Source organism: Dreissena polymorpha, chromosome 8 (genome assembly GCF_020536995.1).
Source record: "Dreissena polymorpha isolate Duluth1 chromosome 8, UMN_Dpol_1.0, whole genome shotgun sequence".
In the NCBI taxonomy this organism is placed as follows: Eukaryota; Metazoa; Mollusca; class Bivalvia; order Myida; family Dreissenidae; genus Dreissena; species Dreissena polymorpha.
The window spans coordinates 93,437,770-93,460,841 of record NC_068362.1 but is presented as its reverse complement, the minus strand read 5'-3'; the positions used below and the strand labels follow the sequence as shown (position 1 = coordinate 93,460,841).

The 23,072-nt window shown below is 36.9% G+C and overlaps 2 protein-coding genes across 2 annotated transcripts in view; one reads left to right on the top strand and one right to left on the bottom strand.

Annotated features, from left to right (window-relative positions):
• Positions 1-8,758: 8,758 nt before the first annotated feature.
• On the bottom strand, positions 8,759-20,386 carry LOC127842881 (uncharacterized). Its single transcript, XM_052372641.1, has 8 exons — positions 20,219-20,386; positions 17,993-18,203; positions 16,363-16,581; positions 15,280-15,405; positions 14,046-14,187; positions 13,279-13,559; positions 11,637-11,883; positions 8,759-9,576 (listed from the first exon to the last, which is right to left on the bottom strand). The coding sequence occupies exons 1-8, from the start codon at positions 20,266-20,268 to the stop codon at positions 9,200-9,202; spliced, it is 1,653 nt and encodes a 550-aa protein (XP_052228601.1). The 5' UTR covers positions 20,269-20,386; the 3' UTR covers positions 8,759-9,199.
• Positions 20,387-21,085: 699 nt separating this feature from the next.
• Positions 21,086-23,072, top strand: part of LOC127840741 (NACHT domain- and WD repeat-containing protein 1-like) — a 54,193-nt gene continuing 52,206 nt past the window's right edge. The window contains exon 1 of the mRNA XM_052369156.1: positions 21,086-21,114. The gene's annotated coding sequence lies outside the window, so the exon portion shown is untranslated. The remainder of the gene's footprint in view (positions 21,115-23,072) is intronic.

Below are 23,072 nucleotides of genomic sequence, written 5' to 3'. Positions count from 1 at the left end.
TTCACAGAGTTATGGTCCTTTAAAATTTTCCATTGTACGTATAGTGCAATTCTTGTCCGAGCTGTTTCTCAGCAACTTATTACAGGAATTCAATGAAACTTTATGGGAAGCTTCACTACCAAGAGGAGATGTGCATATTATCAGCCGGTTATGGTCGGATGATTTTTCACAGAGTTATGGCCCTTTGAAATTTTCTATAAACTACATATAGTGCAATTCTTGTCTGGGCTATTTCTCCCCAACTACTGACTGGAATACAATGAAGCTTTATGGGAAGCTTAACTACCTTGAGGAGATGTGCATGTTATTAGTGGGTTCTGATTAGATGATTTATTTACAGAGTTATGGCCCTTTGAAATTTTTAAGTTGCTAAACCATCCATCGTATTATTTTGTGCAAAGTTATGCCCCTCAACACGTTTCCTTTTATCTGAATATATAGTGCAATATTGTGACAAAAAAAAACTTTGGGGAGCATCGCCCATCTCCGACGGTTTCTTGTTGAATTTGTTACTGGTTCAGTCTACACATTTATGACAAATTACACACTGGTATGTAAACGTGTATTTTATTTAAGTGTTTAATGTAGCGGAGTTATGTGGACACAGGTTGAGGATGTCTTATTTTGGCTTATCAAATGGTATAACACTGCTTCAACTAATCATTTTTACTCAAATGATCCAGATTACATGCTGAATAATATTGTAGAGACATTTTCCTACTGTATCAAAAATACATTGAGAGTTAAGTACGGCGCAAGTGCAAACAATTATATTCTTGCAAAAAAAAGGAAAAAAGTTGTGTTACAGCTGAACCAAAACTACAATATGGCTTACATGTTTGTAAAGTTTCTATATGTAATATTTCTCGAGTTATGCGCAGTAGAAATATAAAATTATTATAAACACATATTAACCAAGATACCCAGGTGCGTTAATTCACATGCCGCTGAACATGATTGTCAAGATATTTCGTTGTTGGCTGTTTTATCTAGCCAAATCCGGCCACGTTTAGTTAAAGGTTCTAACAACAATAAAATCAGCTTAAGATCTCCAATTACATTGTAAGAAAACTGAGAAATTGACGAAAAGAGGTGCTAAAACAGAGTGATTGTTGATATCAGCAACAATCTTGAAAATTAACAGATATTTTCAAATGGTTGTGAACTTACAAAATTAAAGAGTACATGCCAAGTGAATATAATATAAAGAACCGCGGGTCGTGTCTTTCATGTATGTGCTGGTTCCTATGTGTATGTACCAGGTTTTGTATTTTTACTATCCTGTGACATTATGATTTATTTAATATTTATTTAATGCGTCAAATTTTATTTTATGTAGGTGTGTCTCAAATTACATGATTATTTTCAATATCAACGTAATGCTGTTATATTTAAATGTAAACATGAAGGCACGGTATAAATAAGATGCGATATCCTTTCGTTTGCTTTGATGTAATCAATGTGGTTATTTGAATAACAGGTGTCGCAGTTTGTGGTACCATTGAGTTATGGAGGTTTCGGTAAATGTCGAGTTCGGTAAATTGGATTTATATAGTCAATGCCGTGGAGGTTTTGGTAAATTGGTATAAATAGGGATTATCGCACCTTTAGTCGATAAGCATGTACATTAATTGAGTTGTTTGGCACTAATTAAATTACCTGATTAAAATGTACGGAGTTGATGTTATCAATAAGGAGATGTTTGCAAAGTGTTAATATTAAATATTCAAGCTTGCAACCTATTAATATTCTAATCAAGGGAGGTAATTTATATTTTAAAAGTGTATCTTTAGGTCATGATTTTTTTTGTTTTTAATGTATGTTTTTATACAATTAGTTGGAAAAACCTTAATTAAAGTGTATCAGATAATAATAATAATAATTTTATCCAATATATTTGCTTCTTATATTCATAAATTTTTCGCTTCTTTTTCCTACAAGCAGGTCAGCACATAAGGTAGTCGTGAAGACCTGCAAAATTTTATGACAATGGAAAAAAAAGACCTGTAGATAAACTCTGACATTCACACACACTTTTTAATATAAAAGTTAACATTGATATGCCTTAATAATTTGTTAAATATTGAGAGTGGGGTATGTTATCAACTATGTTATCACTACGCCCTTGTTTGTTTTTTTAATGAAATGAAAGATTCAAATATGTCATATATTGTATCCATGTTTTAAATGTGTCTTATTTATAATATATGGTACATCAAACGGAATACAAAGTTAATCAGTAAGTATTTTTTTATTCAACGGATTTGTTCAGGCAAAAAAGGAAATCATTTATTTTGGCCGTAAATCCCATTGTTCCAATACAGTAGCCAGGTGCCTGTGTATTAATCTGATAAGATAGGGATCACCACAGCAGGTTGCTAATACACAGTGTATTAATTCGGGTCTGCTGGCGTTATGTTAGATGTCATTTTTATCAGTTTTTAATAATGTGTTCGCATCTCTTCGCTTAGCTCAACGTTCGATGGCACGCGCACTTAACAAAATTATAAAACATAACCCGTATCATTATATTTCTTTTTATTAATTACGTACACGTATTATTTATTATATATTGGTTTTTTCTTGTGTTTTTTCTCAACCAGAAAGAAATAATAAAACATTGTTATATATAAAGCGCATTCGGAATTTGACCTTTAATTTGAAGCAATCCACCATTTTTGTAGCGTATTCTACGCTCGGCCGCTGATGGCGTATTGTTATTTGTAATATGAAATTCAACATTTGGCTCTTACAAGTGGTGGCCTCCACGTGGTAAGAGCTGGGCAACATATTCATTGTGTTGGCAAACTACCTCATGTATATCTATTGAGAAATTGAGTGCTTTTCGGTGGTCTAAAATACTATTGCGCTTGATAATAATAATATATGAAGAGGTCTCTGGTCATCATTACGGTGAGGTGGCACTCCTTACTGCAGTATACACTTAAGTAGGAGGAACAGGACGAGTAATGATCATTGGCGTCGACGTAATGCCTTTCGTGCACCCAGGTCTGTGCACTGGGACTGTCTGAAACGGGTTGGATTGTTTATAAGATTTTGCTGAAACTACGTCAAGTGAAAGCCAGCATTTGCCACCAGTTGAGAACGCCGGTCATTAAAGGATTAGAATCTATAACAAGTATTCAAAATTTAAATCTATTACATTGGTTGAAATTGATACTCTTTAGCAGATGTCAGAGCAATTGTGATTGATGTTTTTTACAATCGTTTATACTTAACTTTGTTGTCACCTGTCCGTCACGTATCGATATCTTATCGACACCATGTCATCGCCCCATCGTCACATGGCTATATATATCCCGCAAAATATAATCATCCTCCGTCATCTATCGACATCTTACCCGCAAAATATAATAACCAACCGTCATCTATCGGTATCTTAACAGCAAAATATACTCATCCTCTGTCATTCATCGGTATCTTAACCGCAAAATATAATCATCCTCCGGCATCTATCGGTATCTTACCTGCAAAATATAATCATCCTCCGGCATCTATCGGTATCTTACCCGCAAAATATAATCATCCTCCGTCATCTATCGACATCTTACCCGCAAAATATAATTATCCTGCGTCAGCCATCGATATCTTACCCGCAAAATATAATTATCCTCCGTCATCCATCGGTATCTTACCCGCAAAATATAATTATCCTCCGTCATCTATCGGTATCTTACCTGCAAAATATAATTATCCTCCGTCATCCATCGATATCTTACCCGCAAAATATAATTATCCACCGTCATCCATCGGTATCTTACCCGCAAAATATAAAAATCCTCCGTCATCCATCGATATCTTACCCGCAAAGTATAATTATCCTCCGTCATCTATCGGTATCTTACCCGCAAAATATAATTATCCTCCGTCATCTATCGATATCTTACCCGCAAAATATAATTATCCACCGTCATCCATCGGTATCTTACCCGCAAAATATAATAATCCTCCGTCATCCATCGATATCTTACCCGCAAAATATAATTATCCTCCGTCATCTATCGGTATCTTACCCGCAAAATATAATCATCCTCCGTCATCTATCGACATCTTACCCGCAAAATATAATTATCCTGCGTCATCTATCGATATCTTACCTGCAAAATATAATTATCCTCCGTCATCCATCGGTATCTTACCCGCAAAATATAATTATGCTCCGTCATCCATCGATATCTTACCTGCAAAATATAATTATCCTCCGTCATCTATCGATATCTTACCCGCAAAATATAATTATCCGCCGTCATCCATCGATATCTTACCCGCAAAATATAATAATCCTCCGTCATCCATCGATATCTTACCCGCAAAATATAATTATCCTCCGTCATCTATCGGTATCTTACCCGCAAAATATAATCATCCTCCGTCATCTGTCGGTATCTTACCCGCAAAATATAATTATCCTCCGTCATCCATCGATATCTTACCCGCAAAATATAATTATCCTCCGTCATCTATCGGTATCTTACCCGCAAAATATAATTATCCTCCGTCATCTATCGATATCTTACCCACGTAATAGAATCACTCCTCCGCCATCTATCGATATCTTACCTGCAAAATAGAATCACCCTTCCGTCATATAGCGATACGTTACCCACAGCAAGTTATCGTCACTCTGTCATATAGCTATATCTTACCCACAACCCCATTGAAACACGTGCATTCCATGCAGTCAGGGGCCGCGGTCTTCTTCGTGTCGCCCGATTGCCTTACGACACCGTCAATAAAACAGCTTGAATCATAACCTATGGAAACATGGAAACCGTTTAAACGATGTAAAACTGTGCTTATACATGTACATGCAAGCATTTCACGCAATTTTGAAAGCGAAGTAATAACATAACAAGATCGGTCCCTTAAAGGATTAGTCATTTATTCGAGTGAAGCACACATACCCAAATCCAAAGTTATAAGATTTCAATAATTACAAAATTATTCTTAATACATATTGGTACATTCATGATAATATCACTAATACTTATTAAGTTTGATAGAATGGTTTTCAGAACACCCAAACTAACTGACAGTAAATACATATGTAAACCAATTGAATTATAAAACAAATATTTACAGTAATTGATATTTCATATCAGGTGAAGTAAAAACATTTTTTTCGTATTTTTATGTTGTGCACATTATTTTACATGTAGAAATTACAAGAAGCACTCTATCATAAAATAATAAAGTCCTAACAATAGAAACATCATCTTCGTGAGTTAAATCCATAGTTCGAACATATACCAAACGTTATAGGGGATAACATCAAGCAAGCTATTGAATTATTTAAAATAAAATATTCCACTCACCTGATCCGTCAGTTTTGTAGCAGGCAGCTTCGGCTGTCGGTATCACAACCACCACAGCAATCAAACAAATACCTAGGCACATTGCGATATTAGACAGCATGATGTCCGACCGTTTCACTATTGTTGTCCAAAGATTCTGTGCAACATTGGGAAATGTAAGCGAGCGGGCTCTATTTACTAGTATATGCTTGCGTGATGGGAAAAGTCGAAAAGGCCATTTGAAAGTGTTTGGCAACATATGTCACTTTGTCATTTAATGTAAAAGTTTCTGTTCGGTTCGTAAAAAAGTTCGTGCGTATAAATATATATGCCCACAGCGTGTTTGCGTTTTGTTATTTACGTCGCAAACTAACTGCGGATCCATCAGGAGGTTTAACAGGTACGAATCATGCTGGATTCCTCTACTTTAAGGCTTACATCATGATAGCATTAATAAAATGTAGTATTAATTAATAGAACACCATATATCAATATATAAAATAGATTTTACATGTTTTAATTTATCTTTACAGCAAAGGGAGGATAATCAGTGCTGCTTATCAATAAAAACCATTATATAAATCATGTATTTTGACAATCGATACATTTCTATAATTCAAAACTGAGTTCCTGCGAAAGACACATTTTTTACCAGGTTTTAAAAATCTTGTGGTACTGCAATAATTATTAATTTATAATACGTTTTACATATGGATTTTTTTTCATAACAGTAAACAATAATTACTAGTTTAAAGTGTTAACGTTTAAATCAAAGAAATGTTTAAAATTATGTATGTTATTTAATAATGAAGATTTAACAACTTTCTAATAATACGTAAACATGTCAATGCATGTTGTTTTGTGGACTGGTTCCCATGTATGTACATGTTGTTAGGCTCACCGCGGGCATATGAATATGTCTATTATTGAGACAATAAACTGATACAGAACCTTCAGGACACCAACATATTTAGCAATAGTCGATTCCATTTCTATATGTATGACGAGTAATTCTCTATTATTGACAGTACATCTGTTAAATAATATCCCTCCAGTATATTTGCAGTAATTAAATAGTTTGTTATTACTCTGTTTGTTCATAGCAAATGTGTGCTGTATGCACCAGGGTGGGGGAACACATGTACTTACCAAACAACTTGTCTATAATTAATGACATCACATCTGTTACATAATATCCCTGCAGTATATTTATTAAAATATTTAACATTTGCAGTAATTAAATAGTTTGTTATTACTCTGTTTTGCAGTCAACATATACACTGTTAGTGCCAGAGGAGACAATAGTACTTTTCAAACAATACCAATCACAAGCGGCTACCAATACCTTGGCTAGATACGGCTACATTAACTGAGACTGAATAAAGGAGGAAGCCGGTCAATCAGAGTCGGAAGGGGCTACTAAAGCAATAGAGCCTCCATTAGTGTGGATCGACATGATATTAACAACAACTTGGTGATTTGTGCATTACCTTGTACTTGTATACTTGTTTTGTTAATCAAGTACACTGCCAATATGCTGATGAGCATTAAAACACGTATAATTGCAGCAATATGCCTTTGTTTATATACATATAGTTTTTCGTATAAAATGTAAATTGTTCTTTAAATCATGTTGTGTTAATCAACATTAATTTTTAATTTATATAGTTGACATGGTAGCTATTTTATATAAAAAAAAAACATCAAGAGGGTCAACTGGCCCTCGGTCCTCCAAAAATGACATGTAGAAACTTACCTGCTATGTTGAGACTTTGTGAAGTTTGTATTATAAATGTTTTATCTAGGTATTTTACCCGGTATGAAACACGATTTGGTCGATGTAGTATTAAAGGGACCTTTTCACGTTTCGGTAAATTGACAAAATTAAAAAATTGTTTCAGATTCGCAAATATTTGTGAGAAAACATTTGCCATGCTCTAAAATATCCATTATATGCATCTTTTAATGATTTAAAAACCTGAAAATTTTAAAGCGTTGCAACGCGAAATTATTGACTAATTTCGAGAGTTTTGTTGTTGTCGTTATATATTGTGATACTACGAAAATGGCTTATATATAGTATAAAATTAACCACTCATTGTATGAGCGCGGGTGGCCGAGTGGTCTAAGCAATATACTTACTCCAGGGTTCAGTGGCTCAAGCCCAGTTGAGGGTTACTTTTTTCTTTCTTTAATTTTATTCTTGCCTTTTTTACTGGAGCTTTTTAGATCCAATGTTTACATTTATAAATATAACATTAAATGACAAACTTCAATACATTCCAAAATCTGTGAGAAGGGCCCTTTAACTAAATTGAAGTGACAATATTCATTTTAGATGTATCTAGAAGATTTAGCTAGTTTGAAATGAGCGCTCTCGAGCCTAAATAAATTGATTCTCATTGCAAGCATGTAGTTGAGTATTTGATATTTTAATATTTGAGTAACTCAATTCTGACTAAAATATCATGGTTTTTACAATGGTTGTAAGTTAAAATAAATTTCTAAGTGAATGTAACGCTAGTCAGGTCTTCTCGGTTGTCTTAATAGCGAGATGATGAACTGTGTAAAAAGCGTGTCAATGATATTGGACATGGTGCATTAACTGACAGATAAAATCATTAAAGATACAAAATGTACTACCCTTTCCAGACACTCTCATGTATGTCAATTATCCTTTTGATAGTTGACGACAGATGGATTTGAATATTAGGGCCGATTTTCGAATTTGGAACATGCGTTTCCATCCCTTTTTTAACAGTTAATGTCATAGAAGCCATGTCCATGGTTTACTTCAAGTACGCAAGGTCATTTAAAGATAGTGATACATATGTACATGTCAAGTTTCAATTCATCGCCTGAGAAATGTAGAAAAATGTGCTCAACAATCTCGTCTTGCGTCATCTCATACCTCCTTTGAAAGTGCTTGCTAAGAAGAATGGTAGCTCTATCTAGTGTGTCTAATAAATAGCAGACCTTTAAACAACAATTACAGCTGAATGAGAAGTACACCAGGATTCTCGAATATATTCATCGCCCCCATAAGTTTTGATTTATAGATTGTAATGGATAATGTGGATGAAATGAAACGTAAAGTTGCATAGATGACATCGATAGTTTTTGTTTTGTTTTACGTCTCATGCAAAAAAAAACAAAACAAGAAATATGTAAGGGGAGCTTACCCGTGCTCAATGAAAACATTCCCCCCATATATCACTTACAGATAACAGTCTCATGTCCCCCTCATACATAACTTACAGGTAAAATTATCTCGTTTCCCTGAACTATCACTTTGATGTAACAATATAATGTTCCCCTCATCAACCACTTACAGGTAGTAATCTTGAGTTCCCCACATAAACCATTTACATGTCACAATCTTATTTCCCCTCATAGTCATACACCAATTACAGGTAAAATTCTCATATTCCCTTCAAAACCACTTAGAGGTTTCAATTTCATATTTCAATCATACACCATTTACGGGTAACAATGTTTACAAGTAACTAGTTCATGTTCCCCTCATACACAACCTACAGGTAACAATGTCATATTCCCGTAATAAACCACTTACAGATAATAAATAAGAATGACGGACAGTGGTGTTGTTAGTCATGATTAAATACAGTAATGTCAATTCTATTCAATCATTCATCCGATATATAAACATGTTGTATAGACGCGAATAAGTATTTCTTTAATACCGCGAGAATACCGGATTTCAGGCTAGCAGGAAATAAGAACACGTCTTTATTGAAACAAGTGTGTAAATTAAATATATTGCTATAAATATAATGTAAAATATACGTGAATTTTCAAAGATATATTATTATCAAAATAAACTTATCCAAACGTTTCGTATAATAAATAATGGTAGCAAATTATTATGCAGGTGTCATGGTAGCGTCTCCCTTCTCCAAAGTCAAGATGTTCGCAATTTTCGGTGATGTAATCGAATCTTGAGCAGAATTGTTCTTCGCCGGAGCCTGTGTTTCCGGGACGGTCAAGTCTGGGATAGGAATTTTCCCGGCGGAAACGAGAGGGACCGTGGACGGAGATATTTTGACCACCGGGTGTGCGGACTGGGAACGAACCTTACCGGAAACGGATGTTCCTGAAACCGCCGCGGAAGGCGTGCTCTTAGGTCTTTGGTGCTTGTAGTTATCCGTGTATGTGGTAGAGAACAACATCTTCTTATCGGTGTTGAGTTTTCTATGTTCAGAAATGTGGCGACACGGCTTGAGTTTCTCCACACGTTCTCCTGAAATATTGTTTCTTCAGTGAATGCTATTGGACCTATATTTCAATATACTTGCTAACGAAATGAAGAATACTGTATGTGAAAATTTAGTTTTCTGTTTTAACTTTTTAAAATCCGGACAACAATAATAAAATGTCTTATCGAGATTTAGGGTTCAATTTCTGTTTATGTTTAATCCATATGCTAGACGTAGATAAATCAGATATCGTTATGGAAGATCAGATTAAATCCATCGCATAGAAGTCTCGCTTTCTTGTTACAACCATTTCGACGCTCTACAAAATCGTAACTTTGCTTCTACTTGAATAAGTTTTGTCCGTAATGTTAGTGATTTTTGGCCTGGGGCGTAGCCCTAAGGCCATAGCAATGATACAAATTTCTGAGACAGTCAGAATTGGCTGGCTGTCAAAACCCACGAATGAATGAATTCCCACATGTCCGATTTACCACTTGGCGGTAATTCATGCGGAATCAAAGAAGTTCTTCGCAGATCTCAATAACCCGCCTTGTAAATACAGAAAATCACTATATAACATGACAGAGTCATAAAACGTGTAAAAACATATTATTGAAGCAAAATTGCTAAGCATTGGCTACGACATAGAAAAAAGAAAATGAAAAAAAAACAACAACAAATATTCATTATCATTCTCGGAAATATACGAAGTTACCGGATATGATATTTCACTGCGCAGATCGAGCGCGCAAATCGAGCGCGAAAAGTTCTACGTGAGACAACGTACACAACCTGTACACCGTTCTTTATCAGGGTAAAGGCCCAGTCTCACTATGATGCCGGCGGAGCCCCGGGACGTGATCCGGGATCTCCGGGATTAACCGGGGCTCTACCGGGATGAACCGGGGCTCCATCGGGGACGACCGGGATGAACCGGGAAAAACCGGGGATCGATCGGGAAAATATTAAAATGTTTAATACCTCCGGGAGTCACCGGGAAGGACCGGCAACGACCGGCGCGGCACTGGGAACAACCGGGACGGCACCGGGAACAACCGGGACGGCACCGTAGCTCCACCGGGTCCCATACAGACCCCGGCAGAGCTACGGCAACGCCCCGGTGAATGCCGTTAGAGTCCCGGCATAGCTACGGTATATAAGAAAACCGGCGCTCTACCGGAACGCCACCGGCATTCACCGGGGCTCCGCCGGGGCATTACCGGTGACGAACGGGGTGAAACCGGGGCGTTGCCATAGCTCTGCCGGGGCCAATATATTGTCTCGAAGTGAAAACAACTATACATAGATATTTGTTAAAACATGTAATATCCTTCCACACTATGCTGACCTTCCACAAAGTTATATTTTTGCCTAAAGAATATACACTTTATTTTAAATTCCAGAAAAGGACGCAAACGCGTGGTCGGTGGTAAAATAATTATGTGAACCTAGTATTTGTTATCGAACACAACCTTGATTAAACTGTTTCTTCCTTTTGATTCCTTTTTCATTTACAATGCAACCGTCTTCATCGTGCTTCATTATGTAAATATTGCTTTATGCAGGTATAATTTAGGTACCATTTACTGTATTTTTCCATTCAATCAATAATAGCAAAATATTTCACTTGGAAACGGTTGATATATGCATGCAAACTTGTCTAACCCTCAGCATTATTTATTACAAAATGTTTGCAAATATTGCATAATTGCGAATGCACACTTTCATGAAAATATAAAACAAAAACGATAAAAAAATCAATTCGATCGTTTGAAAATCTTGAAATCTATAGGAGGTATCAATCGCACTACGCCTTTACAGATACACGTTGTCATTACGGTTACAGTACGTAATAACAGACAAACTACGTCGCAATAGATAGTATAGCATCATGAAGCCACTACGTAAACAATAATGACGCAGGGTCATCACATACACCCTGCATCACCACAAACACGGTACTTCGTTACAGTTATAACAGAAACAGTACGCCATTACATTCATTACATAAACAGTACGTCATTACAGTCATTACAGACATCGTACGTCATCATTACAGACCTGTGAAATGCGAGCAATGAAACCGTACGTCATCATTACAGACCTGTGAACTGCGAGCGATGGTTCGTTTCAAAGACCATCTTCTCTTTGGGCGGCTGGTACATATCGATAGTGCGGTACGACTCGCGCCAGTGCGAACCGGTCCACACCCGGAAGTCCTGGCTGTAGGTGGTCTGCGGGGAGTATCCGGCCTCCGCCGCTTCGTCCAAGTGCATGATGTCGTTCCTGCTGTTATTATGAGGTCTGATCTTCCGCGGAGGTTGGATGACCTTGGGATTCTTGTAGTCATGCTTGCATATGGAAAACATGTGATTAAGTGTCGTCACATATTAGCCTGTGCAATTCGCACAGGCTTATCAGGGATGGCACTTTCTGTCCTGACTTCATTTCCGTTCAGAAGAAACGTCATTTGAATGAAAAATTCATTAAAAGCGGAAAGTGTCGTTCCTAATTAGCCTGTGTGGACTACATAATGTCCCGTTTTCCTAGTGCGAGGCTCAAATATATTTCATCATGAGTAAAATGGTCAGGTGCTTTTTATTATATGCTTTTTATTAGAATTTATCATTTTAGTCGTTCTGGAAAAGGGAAAGGAATAACCTCTTGAAGGTCACCGTGGCGTTATAGATATGGTGTCCGCCGAGCGTTCCCCCACAGACACGAGGTACATTTTCTACCCCAGAAACTCACTCGACAGCGTTCCCCCACAGACACAAGGTACATTTTCTACCCCAGAAACTCACTCGACAGCGTTCCCCCACAGACACGAGGTACTTGTTCTACCCCAGAAACTCACTCGACAGCGTTTCTATAAGCCTTAGGCATTTGATTTCATCAAACTAAAAAATAAGTTTAAACTATAAGCAATTTTGTTTATATTTTACACTGAGTGAAATGGTCGTGTTTTAATATATGCTTAAAAGTTGAAATCATAATTTCATTGAAAATGAGTAAATTGATATATATTAATATATAACACTATATATTTTTCAGTCGCGCGTAAAAACAACACCAACACAATCGTAATATTTTTCCATCAACAACATCGGTCTTCCCGTAACAGTAAATTCACAACCAAGTAATTACCAAATATTATATGGAAAAAAATATACACATTTATCATTAAAGTTCTACGCAGCACAAATATTAAACTTTTTTTCTTAATATACTTACGAAAACAAAGCAACTGATCACGTCATTGTTAAGACTTACGATTTGCAAAACGTGTGATGTTTAACCTACTCTCGCGTCACTTCAGTCAAGTTAATACTTATGCATAAAAACGTGTTTCCTTCGGTGTATGATCGAAATGATACGGTTTGAGAAGTTTACTAAGTGTTTTATTGAACTACTTTTTTATGTAATACAAGTTTCATAGTCAGTTTGATAGACCGCAAAAATAACAGAGCAGAATGACTTGTTAATTTTTTTCCGTCGTCTGTTTTCAATTTAATTAATGCCGCCGTAGCACATTCATTCCTTAAAATAGATTGGCTACTGACGATATTGCCACTCTCCATAACCATAATCATTTAGAGCCTACTGGCGATATTGCCGCCCTCCCTTACTATAAAGTGGCTACTGACGATAATGTCACCCTCGCTGACCATAAAGAGCCTACTGGCGATAATGCCACTCTCTCTTACAATATAGAGCCTACTGGCGATTATGCCACCATCACATACCATATAGAGGCTAGTGACGAGGATGCCCCCCTCGGGCCGCTTGTATCGGGGCTTCTGTGCCCAGATGGGCAGCTCGTACCGCTGCACCGGCCACTGTTTGTAGGCGGCGCTCGAGGTCGTCTCGCCGTCGAACTTGGCAGGTTCCTGCGGCACAAAATGACCGGAAACGGGCGGGTAACAGGCCCTCGGGCGTTCCACGTTCTTGGGGGTGATGAAGTCGGCCATAGCGGTGGATATTGCGTCAAATTTGGGTTCCTCGTGCATCGTATCTTTGTTTTTGCCTGAAAACGCTCGTTTATTTACTTGATTTGGTTATTAAAATAGCATCTAGTAAATAGTATCTGTATCAAGTCACACGACTTCAAAACAGTCGCGTGAAACTATAAATTGCTTATGATATATTATAAAGACGATATATGTTGGGTCCTCAGATAATAAAATGTTCATGTATAATCAGAGCAATAATTATTTCTATCCGTTTCTCATCCAAGATTGAATTTCATTATAAAAAAACTGGATGGAAAATCGATACACTTTAGAAAATAAAAAATTTCTCGAATTTATACATGTATTTTTTTTATTAGACCGTTAGATAACATTTTAAAATGGATTAACGGGAGAATTTTGCTGGAATATTAGCGTCAAAACGTCATGTCACAAATTTTGAGTTTGATGTCGGTGACAATCGATGTTATTTATTGTGTTTGTTCTCCTTGACCTGCGACAGAGCCATGTGATACACATTGAATAATTCTACATTGACTTACACAATTGCGCGTCCTTGGCCTTGCTGGTGAAGTAGTCGGTGTACTCCGTGCGACCCTCCATAGGCCCCGTGGCGCGCACAGAATTCTCGTGGGGGCGCACCAGTTCTGGTCGCTCGACGTTCTCATGCGGCACAAAGTCGGTCTGGGCAGGTCAACGTAGGAATAAAGACTTTTATTGAACTGTTATATACTTGTGAACATGCAACATGGTGTTCAGCTTAATCTTTGTTTTTTTGTATTTATATACTCAAAATAAAGCTTTCACCGTTCTAAAACAAATTTCTGAAAGAAATTGGAACCCAACATTATTGATTCTTAAATCTGAGGTTGAGCTGTTAAATTACAAAACAATGGATAGGAAATAATTATGAAACTTCGTGAAGTATTTTATCAATTGACCATGATACCCGCGTATTTCAACCATAACGAGTACAGGTGTCACGTTTAAGATACCATTACAGTTTTGTTTATTGGCTTATTTTTCATTGACCGATTATCAATCGTATTACATTTTTGGAAACTGACGCACTCAACTGTATAACACAAGCCATGATGACATATATTATTATATCAGAATTTATTGAAGTAAATATACAATTGTTTGAGTGAGTTACATACAAAAAATGTAGTCAATTAGCAAAAACAAATTTGGAAAAGCCTATATTAGGCGAAACACATTAGGAAATAGTGAACAAATGTCTAAAAAAACAACAGGTAGCAAATGTTTGATATGATATCCCTATAATAAATTGTTCGAATGTATTATTTCGAGTCTATTGGCGGGAATGTTTTTCAACATTCCATTGGCTATCGATAAAGGTCAAAACCTGGGTAAGACAGCTAGGTCGAAACAAAGATCTTCTACTTATCATCATGTTTATTCGTCGTTATATGACTTAACTGTAACTTATTCGGATCAATATAATTACGGCCAAAAATTCAAACGTATGAGTAACGCTCTGTGAAAACAGGGCTTAATGTATGTGCGTTAAGTGTCGTCCCAGATTAGCCTGTGCAGTCCGCATAGGCTAATCAGGGAGACATGTTCCGCTTTTCAGAATTTTACGTTTAAAGGAAATATCTTCTAAACCAAAATACAGTCTAGTCGGAAAGTTTCGTGCCTGATTAGCCTGTGCGGACTGCACAGACTAATCTCGAATGACACTTTATGCACATTCATTAAGCCCAGTTTACCAAGTACGCGGCTCATATAACCCAGGCACCGCGTCCTGACCTGCGCGGTGGATTTTCCGTACGGTCTGCGCTCGCTCACTGCCGGAACCTCGATGTTGTCCTTGGCCTTGATGGGCTGCTGTCGGCAGGTCTGCATCACCGCCTGGCTGTACGCTGGGTACGAGTCCTGGCGCAAAGACGTGCATCATATGGTGCAATGTAAATAACAACACAACAAAACAACTGAGCCTCGTTCTGAGAAAACAGGAGTCAATACATGTGGGTAAAGTGTCATCTTATATTAGCCTGTTCAGTCTGCACAGGCTTATAAGGGACGGCACTTTGCGCCTTAACTGGATTTTCGTTAAGAAGAGACTTTCTATAATAAAAAACCCAACAGTACGAAAAGTGTCGTCTGGGATGACTTTCCGCACATGCATTTAGCCCCAGTTTTCTCGGAACGAGGCTAACTTCATGTGAACAAAATCAATACCAAAATAATTACAACAAGTCTAATCAACTGTTAGGCTATAAACTCTGCCGTTATCCTTTTGACATTCAAGTGTGACCTTGGCAATCAGGTAGTGTGACCTTGGCAATCAGTTAGTGTGACCTTGGCAATCAGGTAGTGTGACCTTGGCAATCAGGTAGTGTGACCTTGGCAATCAGGTAGTGTGACCTTGGCAATCAGGTAGTGTGACTTAATTGTACATTCTGTGCAATGCCACAATGTTAATATAAACATTGAAGACACATTTGATAAAAATCTTGTAAATAGTACGAACAATAAAGAATACTTTAAGAAAAAATACTTTATAAAATTCAAATTTTAGTGCCACATGAACGTTCCGTTTATTGCTCACTAAGCACGTTAGTTTATTATGTTAAAATCTTCAAAGTATATTGGATATATAAAGTGGATATTTAAATGCAAGCTCAAATAGTTGACATTTGGCATTTTGCGTGACAGACAGACAGACGGACGGACGAACGCTCGGACGAACGCTCGGACGGACGGACAGACAGACAGACAGACAGACAGACAGACGGATTCTTTCCCCAAAAAGGACTCATAACTTCTTAATAATTATTTCGATCCAATCGAGCTTAACATAATTGGTTTACACTTAATAACGAAAATTACCCCGTAGATAGTATCGTCAACGAATCGTTGGTCCATATCTGGATGAATCACCATGGAGTTTTCAATCGGCGGACTCTTGGGTCGACGGGGACGGATGCCTGCGGTGGGTCGCGTGGGTTCCGTGGCAACGGCGCACGTACACTCGTGCACCGGACATCTCTGGTCGCCGTCGGAGTTGGCGGTTGCTTTTGACTTCCTGTGCGCGTGCTTCTTAGTTGGCTTAAGACAGTTTAACAAGCAATTGACGGATTGCAACTTGTACAAGAAACGTAAGTAAGTTTCAATAAAGATATTGTGGTCAATTCTTGATAAATATTCATACGTAACGTATGTTCATTCGTTAAAACAAATCAACATATTGTTCAGCAAGCAACCAATACCGGCATTTTCCGTATTAAAAGTTTAATAATTTATCCGTTAATTTTCAAAGCGATTTATTTAATAAAATAACACGTGTTCTTCTCTAAAGATTTTAAAGTCGGACAGTGCAATTTTTTAATAGAAAAATTCCAATTAACAATTCTGAAATATATGTAAATGTTAATAAGAAGAACATAAATGCATGGCATAAGGCCATCTTGGTTATTTATATTGATGTGTATTACGTGTGTCACTATAAAAAGTAACACATTCAGGTGGACATGTCTGGTATCATGGCATGATATGAGGCGGGCCGAATTTGCCATATTGTCGGTCGAAAATCTATATCCTTGTGGTAACTCGCCCTTGAGTTGGATAGGTTAACGATACAATAATAACAAACTCTTGGTTTAAAGCAGAGACCCATTTCTACAGAGTTGTATTACCATATTCAATCAATCTTTTCTCAAATAACTATGGATCTCAGCATAGTTTCATTGAAAAAAAGGATTATCAGTATCAATCTAATCCGCCCACGAGTCGAAAACATTCCCCAAGACGGACACATACCTCTCTTTATCAATGAGTGGGTTATCCATTCCCTATATTTATAACAATTCAAGTAATCACAGTTATTGTCTTTTTTTTAATGTGAAAGATTATTAATATGTGAACGTTTTGACTTAAGTAAGTATTTTTAAAATAGGACAAATGCCATGGGCTCTTCATTCGAAAAAGTACGACCTCCGTGACATGTGTAGATATGATAGAGATTCAACAAACAATTCAATTACTATGGTTACACATTATGTGATTCAAGTTGTTTGTGAGCTAAGGGCTTCTTACTAGATTGTGTCATACCCATTGGAAAACACGTGTATAATAGTAATATATATAGCGTTAAGGCCCCATCCGATTGCTTCGTCTAGCAGGTAAACTCATATTCACCATAAGTGCAAATTACGTTCGTCTCAATGGCTAATTTAATTGCCACAGATTTTACTGCGAAATCTTTTTATTAGAACGAAACACTCAAAAGGTCGTGTGTGATTACAGAATTAGGGAGTGTTTTCAACATTACGTCATTAGTGAATTGTGAGACGCGCATGTTGTCTATCATATCAACAGGGTTCATACAAGTCAATCTTTGTAGATAGCGGACTTCACGGGCTTATCGGGAACGAAATTAACGCACACGTATTTAACGCCGTTTTCACAGAGATCGCCACATATATAACGTCATCAACACACAACCGAGTATTATACTAACCGAGGTATTGACAAAGTCCAAGCCGTACGTCGTCTTGCGCTCCATGTAGGCGGTCCGCTTCTTGTAATTCTTCACCTTCTCGTTTTCCGGTTTGAGACTCTGTGGAGGCGGTTGCCAGGTCGTGTATTTGTAGGCGGCTTGGTACTCGGAGGTGCACTTGGCCATCGGCTGTGTCACCGCGAGCTTGAACGCCTTTGGACTGTCGCCGTAACTATAAAAACGGTATTCATAAATATGAGTATCGTTTTGGGAAAATTGGGCTTAATGCATGTGAAGAAATTGTCGCCACATTTACCGGTAAGCCTGTGCAGTCCGCACGACGACATTTCCCGCTTTTAAGGAATTGTTCGTTTAAAGGAGTCTCTTCTTAGCGAAAATGTATTCTGAAAGTATCCTCACTGATTAGCCTGTGGGGACTGCAATTCTTAACTAAACGACAATTTACGGACACGCATTGAGCCCGGCATTGCCAGAGCGATGCTCAAATATATTATTTTACAAACAACTATCATATTATTAAATTACATGCTGATGGTGGGCGAATTGCAATAAAACTGGGTTCGTGTTTACAGGCCATTTACCATCGAGCGCAATACATAGCTGCCCGATTAGCGTAGCGGTTGGTGCTCGGACTTCTTTCCAATATCTCGGATTCATAAGTATACCTGGTTTCTCTCTCTACCCCCCCCCCTTATGTACAAGACCGCACGAGATATTACTATTTATCAACACAAACTAAAAATCTGGAAATCGCACATAATTAACGCTTCTTAAGGCGCCGAAGTACATCATAAGATCGAAATTCTCTCACACACATATAAACTCAAATGCACCGATATCATGTTATTGATAATGATAAATCGCTTCAGATGTCATCGCTTAAATAGTTTCCAGGCGGCAAAAGATAACCGCTTCAGATATCGACTTAACGCTACTTGTGGCCTTTCAATTGAAAAACATTTGTATTAGAAATAAATGTCAATGTATTGATTTATTTACAATAATGAACAACAGACTGTCATTAAAATGAAAGACAATAAACTTTATAAACATTTTTAACGCTTTCAGCGCAGATTGAGGGTGTTCTGCTTGTTCCAGTAAGCCCGTCGAGAGCCACCCTAGGTCTTGTTGAAACCATGGCCTTTTAAAAGCCCTCTTGATGACTTGCCATGTGATTTCCTATATCGTTTGATGAGTGTGACTATTGAAAAGTATTCCAAATCTTTGAAATAAAACTTCAATAAATTATAATATAATACTGTCTGTATACATACAAGTCTTGTGCTGTGAATCTATGTTACTTACACGTTTAGAATAATCCACGACCACTTCGAATTAAAATTTAATCATAAAATACTGTCGATTCGAAAATAATTTGTAGAACTTGTGCGCGGTAAAGCATAATATTCAATCATATATAGACTGAAGAAATTTCGTCGGAAACTCGCGAGACATATTGTTTTTCATAAAATTATGCCGAATTATGAGTCAATCTGAAGAATCATGTACCTGCAACGAAAGTTCGAGTATTGCTCTTGTTTAAGTTCTTCTAAAAATGAACATCTTGAATATTTGATGTTCAGAAAGACCCGTCAATTAGTCTTCTGAAAAAGTTTCGATATCTTAAGTATGTGCGCTTAGATTCAACCAAACATCCGCTGCAACAACTGTGGATATAGTTAAAGTTCTACATAAGTTTGACATTATGAAGAACAAGAAACCTCTTTAAAACAAATCGGCGTTCAAATTTATAGATCACAATTTCGTCCGTAAATATCTAATAGATAAGAACAAGATACTCGCTTATTCGACTTCTCTAAACCCAGATTGTGTCGATTCGCACTGAGATGACTTCTCAGACACTATGAAACCTTCTAGGATTAAACATTAATAACAATCACTCATATTTGTTGTGTGAATAAAACATAGCTTCACTTGTTTAACATGAATAACCTAACTTCTGGTAATTTACATAAAATTGATACGTGCATTAAGGAAAATAAATGGTCGATAAGCAACTTACTTTGTAATCGTTCATCAAATTTTAGTAAACATTTTTTACTCATACAATGATGATAAAACATATTTATGGACTGAACAGCATCTATACAGACGAAGTTCGTATAAAGGTGCTACTATAAAATACTATTGATACTATTCGCAATTCTTTAGGCATACAACATTTACGCTGTACAATTACTGCAATAAATCGTAAACAAAACCTACCAGTTAGTGCATCTTGCTATCAATTCGAGCGTCTGACCTTTAATTGTCATCTGAATGTACAAGGAAATAAGGTTATATCAATTATTTTTAATGAACAGCCGTGTACAATATAACCGCCATTTTGTTTACCCGTTGCTCTTGGAAGCAAACGCAGTTGACGTCATAGACGTTGCGCATGTTGTTGGCGTAATTATTTCTCATGACGTTGACGTTTGTTGTAGTTTGTCTGGTCCACGCGTCAAAAGTGATGAATTAAAGCGTCACTGCGTACATTTTGAAAGTAAAAAATACAATTAATAAATACAATAAATACAGACTGATTTACCTATTTACAAAATAAAAGATTCAACGCCTAATACACGTTTAATATCATTCAGAAATATATGTATATATAACATAAATACGTGCTGTTTTGTTGTTATGAATGGACGCCCGCAGAAATCGTCATTTTCGTTAAATACCATTTTTTTCTTTTCGATCTTTCAACTTCAGGGAACGCCTATTTCACTTTGTATATGTTTTGGGTGTGTTTCAATGGCAACGTTTTGCAAACTAGCGTAATGTTTTGTCGAAGGAATGTTTATCCTACCGGACCTGAGTGTATTCCAGTAGCCCTATATTATTAACCTTACTTATGAAAGTCGAGACCAACTTCAAATGATTAAGTATAGCTGCATTTTCACTGCTATTTTCTTTGTTCGATACTGTGGTTTCACCGGAGGAAACTCCTTCTGTCCGGTATGATGACCACAAATTGACATGCACCTGAAGTGAGAAGCACGTGTGATAACTACTGAGAGTGCGCCAACTACTGCGGTAACCGATTGAATACGGTTTAGATGTTTGTAGTGTAGTGTAGCCGGTACTTGTAAAATAATGCTGTTTCAATATCTAAGGTAAACAAAGTAATACATGTTTTTAGTAAATTAAATAACTGTTACTCTTAAAAGCAGAAATATGAGCTCAATCATTCAATACAAATGCGTTGAAATCATTTTATTGATCAACATTTGTTTTGATTGTATTCTAGTTTGAAAATGTAATTGAAACACTTAATTTTATAACATGCATGTATTTTCGGATATTTTATTCGGATAAGTCATGCGAATATTTTATGCTTTCTAAAAAATGAAATTTCCGAAAAAAGTTAAATAACGTATAAATATGTGACAACTTATTATATTTTATTATAATATAAGTTGGCCAAGTGATTAAAGTGGTTTCCTTTAAGTTTTAATCCAAATAACACTGATTAATTCCTTGTTAGGGAAAAAACCTTTGTCTTAATTTCTTTAAAAATATCCTATTCTTGTTATTATAATGCTTCTATAATGGAGCTTACGAGTTAATATGTTAAAATCTAACAATTAAAGGAATTTAAAAACACTGTTAAAAACATGTCCCAATGTATGAAGGGACTCGCAGTTTTTCAAAATGACAATAAAAAAAATAATCAAAGATTTAAAATTATGAATGTATGCGTTTTATTTGATTAAGCACAGTAACTGCTGACTATACAAATTGTTAAAAATATGTTTTTGTTTATTGCAAACCATCAATTCATATCTGAAAAATAACTAGAAATGGCGCGGCAGAGGCCGACGCGTAACCCCACGCGCCCTAGGGTTGGTAATGGGGCCATGCATAGTTGAGATTGACCGTATTGTCATAAGAGAAGTTCAGTATCAATTAGAAGTGAATCGGTGGAGAAATGAAGAAGTTATTGTAAAAGGCAATTTTGGGTGGGTGTGGTCTATGTGGACAGGGCGCCCCAGGGTTGGTAATTGGGCCATTCATAGTTGAGATTGACCGTATTGTCAAAAGAGTAGTTCAGTATCAATAAGAAGTGAATCAGTGTAGAAATGAAGAAATTATAGTAAAAGGCAATATTGGGTGGGTGTGGCCTATGTGGGCGGGGTGCCTCAGGGTTGGTAATGGGGCCATGCATAGTTGAGATTGACCGCATTGTCATAAGAGAGGTTCAGTATCAATTTGAGGTGAATCAGTGTAGAAATGAAGACATTATTGTAAAAGGCAATTTTGGTGAGTGTGGTCTATGTGGGCGGGGCGTCCTAGGGTTGGTAATGGGGCCATGCATAGTTGAGATTGACCGTATTGTCATAAGAGAGGTTCAGTATCAATTTGAAGTGAATCGGTGTAGAAATGAAGAAATTATAGTAAAAGGCCATTTTGGGTGGGTGTGGTCTATGTGGGCTGGGTGCCCCAGGGTTGGTAATGGGGCCATGCATAGTTGAGATTGACCGTATTGTCATAAGAGAGGTTCAGTATCAATTTGAAGTGAATTGGTGTAGAAATGAAGAAATTATAGTAAAAGGCAATTTTGGGTGGGTGTGGTCTATGTGGGCGTGGCGCTCCAGGGTTGGTAATGGGGCCATGCATAGTTTAGATTGACCATATTGTCATAAGAGAGGTTCAGTATCAATTTGAAGTAAATCGGTGTAGAAATAAAGAAGTTAATGTAAAATAACCTAAAGAAATGAGTGAAAATCTCTGACCCGGCCCCACCCCAACCCCCATAACTTTTGACCCAGGGGTCAGATCAAAATTACAAATAGTGCAGGGTCACACATATGCTCATAGCTACCATGTGCGTAAGTTTCAAGGTTCTAGTGCTAATAGCGTAGGAGAAGATAGTGGCCAGGACGGACAGACGGCGGAGATAACCACAATATCCCCAACTTTTCAAAAAGCTTGGGGATAATTAAGCTGAATAATCAAATAAACACTTTTCATTCGACGTATTTTAAGCAGAAACATGTATTTCTGAAATAACATTTAAATAAATATTCAAATTCAAAAGTCTGCTTGCTTAAAAGTGTAGTGAATTAGTTTT